This window comes from Amia ocellicauda, chromosome 20 (assembly GCF_036373705.1).
Source record: "Amia ocellicauda isolate fAmiCal2 chromosome 20, fAmiCal2.hap1, whole genome shotgun sequence".
In the NCBI taxonomy this organism is placed as follows: Eukaryota; Metazoa; Chordata; class Actinopteri; order Amiiformes; family Amiidae; genus Amia; species Amia ocellicauda.
In genome coordinates, this window is record NC_089869.1 from 2830676 (window position 1) to 2844507 (window position 13832).

The following is a 13832-nucleotide window of genomic DNA, read 5'->3' on the forward strand; positions in this document are numbered from 1 at the left end:
TTCTTTGGGAAGGAAGATAGCCAAGAGCAGGCAGAGTATAATTTACAAGAACAGAGTGACCACATGGCTCCATAATCACTGTGAGGTAGGACAGGGTTTTACATTCTCTATTAAATTAAAAAGGAATTAACAGGTAAACTACTACAGTGAGGGAAAAAACTTGATCCCCTGCTGATTTTGTATGTTTGCCCACTGACAAAGAAATGATCAGTCTATAATTTTAATGGTAGGTGTATTTTAACAGTGAGAGACAGAATAACAACAACAAAATCCAGAAAAATGCATTTCAAAAAAGTTATAAATTGATTTGCATGTTAATGAGGGAAATAAGTATTTGATCCCCTATCAATCAGCAAGATTTCTGGCTCCCAGGTGTCTTTTATACAGGTAACAGATAATCTCAGCTCGTTACCTGTATAAAAGACACCTGTCCACAGAAGCAATCAATCAATCAGATTCCAAACTCTCCACAATGGCCAAGACCAAAGAGCTGTCCAAGGATGTCAGGGACAAGATTGTAGACCTACACAAGGCTGGAATGGGCTACAAGACCATCGCCAAGCAGCTTGGTGAGAAGGTGACAACAGTTGGTGCGATTATTTGCAAATGGAAGAAACACAAAATAACTGTCAGTCTCCCTCGGTCTGGGGCTCCATGCAAGATCTCACCTCGTGGAGTTTCAATGATCATGAGAACGGTGAGGAATCAGCCCAGAACTACATGGGAGGATCTTGTTAATGATCTCAAGGCAGCTGGGACCATAGTCACCAAGAAAACAATTGGTAACACACTACGCCGTGAAGGACTGAAATCCTGCAGCGCCTGCAAGGTCCCCCTGCTCAAGAAAGCACATGTACAGGCCCGTCTGAAGTTTGTCAATGAACATCTGAATGATTCAGAGGAGAACTGGATGAAAGTGTTGTGGTCAGATGAGACCAAAATCGAGCTCTTTGGCATCAACTCAACTCACCGTGTTTGGAGGAGGAGGAATGCTGCCTATGACCCCAAGAACACCATCCCCACCGTCAAACATGGAGGTGGAAACATTATGCTTTGGGGGTGTTTTTCTGCTAAGGGGACAGGACAACTGCACCGCATCAAAGGGACGATGGACGGGGCCATGTACCATCAAATCTTGGGTGAGAACCTCCTTCCCTCAGCCAGGGCATTGAAAATGGGTCGTGGATGTGTATTCCAGCATGACAATGACCCAAAACACACAGCCAAGGCAACAAAGGAGTGGCTCAAGAAGAAGCACATTAAGGTCCTGGAGTGGCCTAGCCAGTCTCCAGACCTTAATCCCATAGAAAATCTGTGGAGGGAGCTGAAGGTTCGAGTTGCCAAACTTCAGCCTCGAACCCTTAATGACTTGGAGAGGATCTGCAAAGAGGAGTGGGACAAAATCCCTCCTGAGATGTGTGCAAACCTGGTGGCCAACTACAAGAAACGTCTGACCTCTGTGATTGCCAACAAGGGTTTTGCCGCGTTGTCGAAGGGGTCAAATACTTATTTCCCTCATTAACATGCAAATCAATGTAAAACTTTTTTGAAATGCGTTTTTATGGATTTTTTTGTTGTTATTCTGTCTCTCACTGTTAAAATACACCTACCATTAAAATTATAGACTGATCATTTCTTTGTCAGTGGGCAAACGTACAAAATCAGCAGGGGATCAAATACTTTTTTCCCTCACTGTATACTTTTGCAAAGCTGCATATTGATGCCTAATTATGTTGTGACAAGTGACAAGTGTACGAGTAAACAGCTAATCAGTTTTTCTGATGGAAGAGAAAATGAAAGCATGTTTTTAGGGACTTAAAAATCTTCACGACCTCTAAAAACAAATCCACAGGAATGACAATAAAAAAACAAAATAAATTATTAATTTAGATTTTGTATTGCACATATGGCAGGAAATGTGAGAGCTGATGGGAATGACTACTTGATCATCACACACTATAATTAGACACCTACATATGTCTTAGAAAAGCTACAATAGTTTATAGGTTCAAAACATAAAATTTAAGGAACAACTTAAAAACCCCACCTGTCTCAAAATGTTCTGGCGATTAAGAATCCATTTGGTCACCCTACCCAAGAATTTATTCAGTAACAGATACATCTCTGTTATATAATTTAGTATAAGTAATATAGTTGGGGCTACAGGATCTAGCATATAAATGAACACATTCTTCTCAAGTCAAAAGTGCAGCTTAAACATATAATATTGTGTTCCACTTTAGTAAAACATTAGTCCTTAATCCTCAATTGTTACACTGAATGAAAAAAAGGAAGTAACAAGAACTGAGAGAGAAAAATATCTTTCAAACAATAAGTTGTTTTTCTTTTTACAAAAGCAGATCTAATAGTGGAAGGAAGGATATTGAATCTGTGTCAGTGTGTTGGATCTGGAAAATTACCCAGTTTATTTCACTGAAAAGCAGTGTTACTCAAATGGGAACTGACAGATCACTGGTGGTGCAGGTTCACACTAGAAAGCCCACAAAACCCATAGAGCTGTACCTCCCTCCCCCTATCACCACCACAGATCTGGCCCATGGACAGAGACACTGCAGCATACCTTCATCAGCCTCTACTGCCTCGACCGTGGCTGTGAGCAGATGCATGCAAAGATGAATGAGAGAGATGCACAGTGTAATATCGCATATAGGAAAAAAGAAAGAAAGATCAATCTTGACAATTACAGACACTATCCCATGTTTGATAAGAGCAGGTTAACCTAGTAGCAAGTAATAAAATAAAATACAGACGGATAAACTAGTTGTACAAATTGCTGTTTTTAGAAAAGGGTCTTTTTAGACTGATTTTTGGATTGTAGTTTGCCCTCTTATCTTGAAAACATTCAATAGCTTGAAATTATTGATTTGATTAGCATGTGAATACAACAATATTATAAAGCCTGTATGTGGTCAGTTCGTAGTATAGTTAAAGACCTGTTTTGTAAACCCAAAATTTTTTTCTATTATTGATGTTGTGGAAATCTAAACCCCAAAAAATCTGCTGATTCCCGACTGTCAATACATTTACACAATTTAATCAATTAAATATGGACACATCGAAGACTATAATAGGAAGAAAGCATAACTGAAATGTTTTACCCTATTCATTTTCGTATTAATGGTAAATAAAACTAGCTACAGGCATTTATCTCAAGGTTGTTTTTATAAACACGGTTATTGTATATGAATATTATATTATTATTTTTAAGTAAAACCAGATTAAGGATACACATGCTTAGTTGAATTTGTTTATTTATTCATTTTCATGCAAAAATATATGCACATGTAAATAAACATTTGTTATTTTAACTTATTAAGTTATATATAAGTTACATATTTTCAAACGCACACACGATCATACATCCTCACATACAGTTACACATGCACATATCAATATATACACACTGTATAGACCATAAGTTTGGAAGTAACAAATAATGTACAGAAGGACTGGGCTTGGGAGATGTATAAGTAATTTTTCCTGACTCAAGAATAGCAGCTGTCCTCCCAGTAGCACTACTGTCCATTGAAGAGGATGCCACTTTCCATTAAAGAAGACATATATAAATATAGGCAAGATATTTAGTGAAAAATACATTATTCCTCAGTCCTAGTACTTCTGTACAACATTTGTCAGTTCACAAATTTTGACCTGTAGATGTGCAATATATATTCTATATAGACTATATATTATATATAGACTATATATATTCTATATATATATATATATATATATAGTCTATATATTCAAACGAATATACTTTTTTATAAAGAGATTATGTTTTGAGACAGACTATAACATTAAGAACAGACCACATTGTTTGGGATAGTGCTTCTTACAAGGATTGTACACACATAATTTCACTTGGAAAGACAAGTCTATAAAGTGCTACCACAAAGAAAAAGGGAAGAGGCAAACTTCAGGTTACAAAGAGATTTTAAGGAGGGTTCTTTTAAATGTACATACCACATTACACATACATGACAGAGGGCACAGACTTTGGCATAGATGCGCCAGGGTATACAAGACAGTTTGCTCACTTCATCAATGTGTATCTATGTATGTTTGCTTGTATATGTATCTGATTTATATATGCATGCCCACAAGTGTGTGCACACACACATATGTACGTATATATAAGTTTTGGACCATTCCTAAAATCAGGCATAGCCCCACTCTGGGCAGATGCTAAATCAGCTTCAAATGTCATGTAGCTTCAGCATCTATCTGGACACTTGGTCAACTGACCATAGTCACTTCTTGGACAGATGATGAACACAGTTATTTTTATTTGTTTAAGGAGTGAATTACCCTGTGTTCTTTAAACACAAAAGCTCAAAGACCCACCCGCTGCAATGTTAATTTAAATTATTTAAATACTTCTCGTCTACAAAAATTTTGAGCAATGGAACTCACACGCTAGTGCTATTAACCGATATGTCACATTTGAAGCTGATACGGCATTCGGCAAACTGTCTGGGAATTAAAGCAAATGGCCAATTTTGGCAACAGTCCATAATATCTACATATAGGCCTATGTATACACACAAACACATATATATGTATATCGTTTTGTTTTGTTTTTTCCTTTTTTTTGTAGCACAATGTATAAGCCACAAGATAAAAACATTATATATAAGAGGGTGCACAACAGACACAAAACACCTGAAAATTTTAAATATTTGCATATTTGTGCACATTGTATTCTACATGAAGAGACACTGGAAGCTTTGGAACTCAAAAGTGCTTTAGCTGTTATTGCCATTAGATACAATCAAATTTATTTTCACTAGATTTTTGCCTGATCTCTTGTATACCCTGGTTTGACATGCATTGGAAGTTGCCTGAGATACATGTAAGACTGCATTGATTTCAGCCACTAAGACAGGAACTGAAAAGCATAAGGAATTCCCAACATGCATTATGTGTATTGCTAGCCAGAGAGTGAGACGTGCCCCAGTCCATCTGAGGAACAGCAAGCTGCAAGGAAGCATCATCATTACCGCTCTGCAGAGTTTGTCGTCCTCCCGCCAACACCCCACTTGGCAGCATTCCCGTTGGAGTTAATCCTTTCAATGTCAGCACGCTCTCACTCTCTTCCCTGTACATATTAAGAGCAGTTCAGGAGACTTTCCCCCTCCACTTACACAGAAAGCTTTTTTTTTGGCTTTTTTACTATAGAGGCCGTGTTGGCAGTAGTAGACTACTTTAAAATGAATCTAAATGCAATTATATACAGTGAGGGAATAAAGTATTTGATCCCCTGCTGATTTTGTACGTTTGCCAACTGACAAAGAAATGATCAGTCTATAATTTTAATGGTATGTGTATTTTAACAGTGACAGACAGAATAACAACAAAAAAATCCAGAAAAAACGCATTTCAAAAAAGTTATACATTGATTTGCATGTTAATGAGGGAAATAAGTATTTGACCCCTTCGACAACGTGGCAAAACCCTTGTTGGCAATCACAGAGGTCAGACATTTCTTGTAGTGGGCCACCAGGTTTGCACACATCTCAGGAGGGATTTTGTTCCACTCCTCTTTGCAGATCCTCTCCAAGTCATTAAGGGTTCGAGGCTGAAGTTTGGCAACTCGAACCTTCAGCTCCCTCCACAGATTTTCTATGGGATTAAGGTCTGGAGAGTGGCTTGGCCTCTCCAGGACCTTAATGTGCTTCTTCTTGAGCCACTCCTTTGTTGCCTTGGCTGTGTGTTTAGGGTCATTGTCATGCTGGAATACCCATCCACGACCCATTTTCAAGGAGGTTCTCACCCAAGATTTGATGGTACATGGCCCCGTCCATCGTCCCTTTGATGCGGTGCAGTTGTCCTGTCCCCTTAGCAGAAAAACACCCCCAAAGCATAATGTTTCCACCTCCATGTTGGACGGTGGGGATGGTGTTCTTGGGGTCATAGGTAGCATTCCTCTTCCTCCAAACACAGCGAGTTGAGTTGATGCCAAAGAGCTCGATTTTGGTCTCATCTGACCACAACACTTTCACCCAGTTCTCCTCTGAATCATTCAGATGTTCAGAGGCAAACTTCAGATGGGCCTGTACATGTGCTCTCTTGAGCAGGGGGACCTTGCGGTCGCTGCAGGATTTCAGTCCTTCACGGCGTAGTGTGTTACCAATTGTTTTCTTGGTGACTATGGTCCCAGCTGCCTTGAGATCATTAACAAGATCCTCCCGTGTAGTTCTGGGCTGATTCCTCACCGTTCTCATGATCATTGAAACTTCATGAGGTGAGATCTTGCATGGAGCCCCAGACCGAGGGAGACTGACAGTTATTTTGTGTTTCTTCCATTTGCGAATAATCGCACCAACTGTTGTCATCTTCTCACCAAGCTGCTTGGCGATGGTCTTGTAGCCCATTCCAGCCTTGTGTAGGTCTACAATCTTGTCCCTGACATCCTTGGACAGCTCTTTGGTCTTGGCCATGGTGGAGAGTTTGGAATCTGATTGATTGATTGCTTCTGTGGACAGGTGTCTTTCATACAGGTAAGGAGCTGAGATTAGGATCACTCTCTTTAAGAAAGTGCTCCTAATCTCAGCTCGTTACCTGTATAAAAGACACCTGGGAGTCAGAAATCTTGCTGATTGATAGGGGATCAAATACTTATTTCCCTCATTAACATGCAAATCAATGTATAACTTTTTTGAAATGCGTTTTTCTGGATTTTTTTGTTATTCTGTCTCTCACTGTTAAAATACACCTACCATTAAAATTATAGACTGATCATTTCTTTGTCAGTGGGCAAACGTACAAAATCAGCAGGGGATCAAATACTTTTTTCCCTCACTGTATACTTGACATGTGGATGCTACAAATGAAAGGAAAGACAGATGTAAATCACTGGTTTCAATTAATCTTGGTTATTTTAAAAATAATTTAAAAAATACATAGAAAATAAAGCCAAATGCAGTTTAGAAACATAATTTGTTAACTAAAGGCTAAGAAACACCTGCAGGAAGCGGTCTCTTACCTGAGCACAGAGAAGACTCGGGCCATTTTGCCAATTGCTCGGATCTTATTTCTGATGATCTCTTTTCGGGCTGCAGCTTTACCTACTTTCAAAGCAAAAAGAATAATCTCAAGCAAAGGAAATAGTGACACATTTGATATGTTCATTCTGATTATGTTTTTCTGTTTTTCACCTTGTACAATAATGCTATACATTAAAAACCAATTGCAGGGCATTGCAACCACAACCAGCATAAACCAACTGGGGAATGAGAAGCACTCTACAGACTAACTAGAAACCTCAGTTATAAGCACTACTTTAGCCCATCCCTGTTCACCAATTAATTGATATGCACATATGTTTTGGTTTAAATTATTCAGTACAACAATGGGTATTAATGTACTTAATTGTTATACTGCATTACTTCAGCTACTGCATTTGAAGCTATTGAAGTGATGAAAATTCATTCAAGTTTTTAAAAATTCAAAATACTCTTTCAGCAGCCCAGAATAACCTGTTCTCAATATCAAGAGACACCTTAAATCACAGGCAGTGCCTTGCAACACATATTGTAGTCTTGCTTAATTGCCTGACAGACATTTTACAGTTACCTTATATTAATCTATATTTTTCCACAATTATGATCATTACATTTAAATTAAGTCAAATACTGTATGTCAATGTTTTTTAGTTTATTTTACGCCACTTTTTTTTCAACATAAGATTACTTTAGATGGTCAACTTTATTAATGAGAATCAACCAGGGATTCTTGTCATGATTATTTGAAGGAAAACGTCTGGTACAAAATTCATAATCCCACAGATGGATTCATGGTCAAAAAATATGATGCACTAATTGCATTAAAAGTAGTGAAGATTTTACAATAAACTGCACTGCTAGTTGGATCAATATCCTGAACTATCAGACTAGGGATGGGAAACACTGGTCTAATTACAACTATACACTACATTCCAATGGTGTACCAAATGGTGGGATCTTCAGTTAGACAAAATTATAAATGTATGTGTCCATTCAATACTATCTATAATGATATAGATGTATGAGTATAGATACATACATATTTACACAAAATGAGAAAGAGACTTACAACGAGATTACAGCATTGGATTTTTTTCTAAATTGCATCAAAATAACAGTCAAGAAATTGATTTTTACAATAAAATCCATTTGTAATATAATCTGTCATTTAATTTAAAGAAGCTTGATACAACCTTCGCTAATCAGCTAGAAGAGGGCAACTTAAATTCACCAGTGTAAAACATTAAAATAACTTTTCAAGACCAATGTTACTACCAATACAAGGGCCCAGTTTAAAACAATAAAATAATAATAATAATAATAATAATAATAATAATGATAATAATAATAATAATAATAATTGATGCAAGAACTAGTCACAATCTGGGCCGAGATTTTAAGCTGTTTTAAGCAATAGTATAAAAGTTACTGTTACTTTTTGACGGTGAAGTCAAAATACATTTAAAATGTATGGGATGATGTTTTTTGTGTTTAAAATTAAACTGCTCAGGAACTATTTGTCCTGGTGTAAAATGTGCTTGACAACCTCTTTCAGTTGCCTACAGATCAAAAATTAAAGTGTTAAAGTGTTAACATGTTTTCCTTCCCCCCCCACCCCCAATTATTACATTTCAGTTGCCTCCTCTTAGTTGAGAAGTGTATTATGCAGTTAAACAAAGAAAAATATCCAAGACTGGAACACAACATGCAGGTAATAATTGCCACAGAGTTACAAAACTAACCACTAACTGCAACAATGTCATAGAATCATTGATGCCTTCTGTAACTGTGGAGCAATGATTGTATTGCTACAGTAGTATCCTTGAAATGTAGCCAATATATCTACATTGGGCAATGAGAAGAGAGAAAAAAAAAAAAAAAAAAATGACGACGACAAGTGATGACACCGCAAAGGCAATGATCTGTATGAATTACAATGTTCAGGTTGCCAAGGCGCTGCCATCACTGTCAAGGTTTTAATCTTTGTCTATTAGTTCATATGGAGAACATAAATTTCCATATTAAAAAGGATATTCTGCACTGTAGGTCAACAGAAAGAAGATTAAACATGAAGAGTGCATAACAAAGCTTTCAAAATAAACTGCTTCATGACATTAAAACTAGAGTAACAATTTCTAGACACACAGCTTTTATTTCTACAAGAAAAAAGGCCATGATCAGAAGTGCTCCTCTGGAACCTCCTGAAATACCAATATTGGGCTTTAACCTCAGAAAGTCTTACTTGCTCAGTGCACCATTTTAGCAGGCAATCTTAAAGTGGAAACAAGTTATTTGTTTACACCATGATTCATCAGACATTTGTGTTTTCCATATTTTGCTTTTAAAGATTTGTATTGAATAAAACAAAAATATTAATAATATTACATAACATTGGATCTAGGAAATATTTACAACTGAAAATAAAGATGTACCCATAACCTTAGTCAAAATGGCTGGGGGGGGGGGTGGTGGGGGGATTATCCCTATACAACCTCCAATAACGAAAACTAAAGAAACTATATTTAACACTCCACTTACAAAAAATTTACTATGAAACAAAATATACTTCCAGCAAATGGAAGCCACATGCACTCAGTTCCTAAGAGGCAATGCAATGAAAGTCTGCTCATACAGATGTTACTAGTTATACTACAAATTCCTAATGCATCCCCCCATCAGCCCTTCCCCCTCTTTCTGTCTTTAGTGCCCTGATAAAAAAAAAAAAGGTCCATGAGATTAAGTTGTCTGTAAAGAGTTACAATAATATTTTCCTTGACATTTGGAGCATTTCCTTACATGTTTTGTCTCCCAGTCTGCTAAAATATAATTATAAACCAATACATGATCAATACAAAATAGTAATAGCTTTAGCAATGATTTCATATATAGTAACTATGTAATTTACTCATTTAACTGACTGGGGGCGGCACTCAAAAGACTTCTTCTGATTTCCTGTCAGACACTTTTAACACCTTCTGGGATTTATGAGATAATGGACACTTAGCTTTAATTCCAACTGACTAGTATTCATCTGCATTAATTAACTGAATTGTGCAAAGACTGTGTATAATTCTGTTTAATGTTTATGGTTTCTTGATGTCATTTATGTTCCACTGAAAGCCTGACTTAGAAATTACACAGATAGACATGAGACATGTAGACCCAACCCAGATGCACAACAGGCAAACATACCACACCATCTATAATTTGTTCTTTATTAAAAATAAGCTGATGTTTCTTTCAGTTTCATTACATATTTATTATTAAGGTGATTTATTTTTTTAATTTTTAATTAACAGAAATGCAATTGCACAGTATATGTTTTGCAAAAATAATTAATTATATGGAGATTTTTTAATGGTTAATATCAATGCTAGCTAACTAACCTACTAAGCACCAACATGTCTTTAATTTGCCTGACCTAAGAGACAGGATTTTGAAAAGTGCCCTGTTGAACAGGAATAGAAATGTAAATCTTTTTCAAAGTTATTGGGTGCAGATTTTTCAGTTTTTGGGCTGAGCTGCTTCTGTCATACTAACTTGTTTCCCAAGATTACAAGAATATGGAGTATTCAAGCATGGATATTTATGAAACAGATTAATGGAATTACACAGACTATTTAGCATGGTTTAGGAAACAAGTTACAAACAGGAAAAACAGGAAAATTACATTACATCAAAGAAAAAGAAAAAAGCTATCGGCCCGATTAAATAAAATATGTTCGCAAGATAGAAATGCGAAATCTCGCAGCTCAACTTCTTGCTGAATTAAATCTAAAATATGAGGACCTGCAAATGGGGATGAAACTTGTGTTTCTGGTGTGGCTTCAGAATTGGGCAGAAGCGCGAGAGGCACCGCGAGCCAATCACTGTGTTATTGAATTGAAACCGGAGGGCGGATGCCGCAGATGGTCCCTGTGAGAAACAGCGATGGCTCGTTGCTGTAAATTGAAAGCATTAATCTGCCCGCTGATACAAAACTACAAGGCTGTACTTATTAGTGGTTACGAATATGAGTAGAAGAAAAAAATACAAAATAAAAAACAAAGCCGCCATTTATGACAACTGTTTAGTTTTTATTATTATTAATGCACTGGCAGACGCCCTTATCCAGGCATTATCTATATTAGCAGGTGGATCAATGCTGATGTGTTCACTCATATGTGAATAACATGAATGCAAATATTTTATTCAATATCCACTTATGTGTAGCGGTGCAGATTAAATACAAACTGTGACACACCGGCTATAAAACTGTACATCATAGTGGTTATATTTATGATTAGAAGAAACTAGCAACTAACAAATAGGCTGCAACTGTGTACAATTGTGTAATTTTCTATTGCCTGTCAAAGTTGATTTAATCCCAGCCGTGGACACTATTCCAGACACTATTGTGATATAATCGGCATTATTGTATTTTGATTTTTTATTATCATCTTTTGAAACTGAACATCACTACAAAATACATAATTTGAATATCAATCAATACCATCTACTGCAACTTTACATTGTAAAGTAAACAAAATACTTTTTGGGGGGATGATGATATATTAAAAGGTGCACTGTAAAGAGAATTTTTGTATAGAAATGCAATTTAGACAATTGTACAAACGTAAATATAGCTGTAAATATAGCACAATCATATATTTAACATGTATGTTGAAACATTTAACACAGTCGTTTCTGAATTACATATTTTGTTAGTGTAGTCGAAGTACAAACATTCTTTGGCAGGTGCTGCACCTGCAGGGTTCTACTCTCAGGTTAAGTACTGCCCCTTGTGACACCGTGCCAAAGTTTGTGTGGTCTGATTTCCCACCGAGCACCCTTTGTGTATTCTGTGTGTGTCAATGTAACATTGCAGAACAGCATATTGGATCCTTGGCTCACTTACTTATTAATGGACACCAAACAAGCACGATGGGTCGAATGGCCTCCTCTCAATTATAAACTTTCCTATGTTCTTATGTTATATGTATAGCTATCACTTCCGTTTTGTAGACTGTGCCTGGGATAAAGGCAAAACATGACCATTATTGAAAATCTGTACTGATATGAATGAACTTCAATTACAAAATGAATACATTAGAATACACATTAAATCCACGGAGAGTGCGTCACTTTACGTGGTTCTACGGTACATACACTATAAGAAAGTATGCTTACACAGATTTCTATGTGGTATCTGGATGTGAGTGACAACAGTGAATGCTTAACACGAGAATTGCTTTTATGTTGATATATTTTAACAAAAATATGTATGCTAACCTAATATAAATGGATACTGGCCTGCATTACATTTGTAACATCCCCCTTATATAGGTTACAGGCTGAATATACATCATGATGAAGGAATTAGCAGTGAGGTTTAATATTTGCTACATAGTAGGCTGCTACTCCCACAAAATATCTGTTAAAGAAACCATTTTTAAGATCATGAAAGAGTTTAGAGAACAATTAACAAAAGCAAGAGCAGAATAAACGAATGAGTGAATTAAACAAATAAGTAATTAACAAACTCTGAAGTTGTCTAAAACTAGAGGAGCTGTGAGAACATTTTCAGGTTGCCTCGCAGGTATTTTCTTGATTTAATACAGTGAAAATTTGACCACTACACTGTATTGTTGGGCGGGATTAAAACAATTTACGCAGCCTATAATAGCAATCTACAGAACTGTACATAAAAAATAAAAAAAATAGCATGTAACTAAAAATGAAACTGCAACTGAGTCCAGTTGTGTAGTTTTCTAGTAACTGCTGTGTGAAAGTGCGTGTGCGAGAAGGTCTTTTGCAAGCGATTCGCAGCGCAATGATTTTTGATTTAATCAGGCCCCATGTCTGGATTATATAAATGTACCACAAAAAACAACAAAAATAATTTAAAATCACTTGTCATCCATTAAACACCCTGAAAACAGACAATCAGAGACAATACTGGTAAACTACCCACAAGACAATTCAAATTTAGCTTTGAAATTGACCTCTTGTACATTTGTCAATAGTACTGTTTATACCAAACATATCTTTTAAACTGTTTTATACATAAATTATGCTTATTTATTTTAAATTCTCTCAGACCTCTCAGAGATATCTTACATTTTATATTCTGGACAGGCCTTAACTTAATTTATTGCTGACCTCTAGACGCAAATAGAGAAAAGACAGATCAAGTTAAAGTTTCTTAATAGAAACAATAAAATATTGTGTTCTTATAAAACTAAACTGAAAAACATTCTGTTAATTGCCCAAAAGGCATACTTTCATATTAGTTTAAATGGTTTGGGAAAGGTAACAATTTTTTTTAATGCAGATTGAAAGTAAATATTTCATTTTTTTAAAAGAGTAAAATAGTTTAAATACACAGGATAAATAAATAAATAAACATAAAACATCCTTATTCTTATCCTGAATTCTTAGCAAGTTAAGGTCATAAAATTCTACCAAGCCCCATGGAAAAGCATAGAATTATATACACAGATTTGGGACAAATTTTGACTAATTTGGTATTTTTTTCAGCTTTGTGTAGAGTTTTGATAAGTCTTTTCATAAATTGAGGAAAGTACTACCAAGGAAAACCAGTAAACAGCAGGATATTAAACAAACAAGGTGAAACAGAATGAAGACAAATATATACTTTTCCTGGAATAATTTTAAAGAAATTTCTGACACTGTCTGAAATTTCAGATCAGCAGCTATTATCATTAATAGGAATTTAACAATCAAATAATATTCCTTAGGATTTCTTACCTAATGTGATTTCTGCATAACCCACCCAAATCCATGATGGTGTAATTAGTAAAT

The 13832-nt window shown here is 36.0% G+C and overlaps 1 protein-coding gene across 6 annotated transcripts in view; it reads right to left on the reverse strand.

The window, feature by feature from the left end:
• LOC136715587 (serine/threonine-protein phosphatase 2B catalytic subunit beta isoform) overlaps positions 1-13832 on the reverse strand; it is a 33769-nt gene that overhangs the window by 4159 nt on the left and 15778 nt on the right. For 2 of the 6 annotated variants that reach the window (XM_066692845.1, XM_066692844.1), the window contains 3 exons: positions 7010-7094; positions 5025-5122; positions 2582-2611 (listed from right to left, as the gene is read on the reverse strand). In XM_066692845.1, the coding sequence (XP_066548942.1) occupies positions 2582-2611; positions 5025-5122; positions 7010-7094 (213 nt within the window). The remainder of the gene's footprint in view (positions 1-2581; positions 2612-5024; positions 5123-7009; positions 7095-13832) is intronic. The other 4 variants (XM_066692848.1, XM_066692847.1, XM_066692846.1 and 1 more) reach the window with 3 other exon arrangements.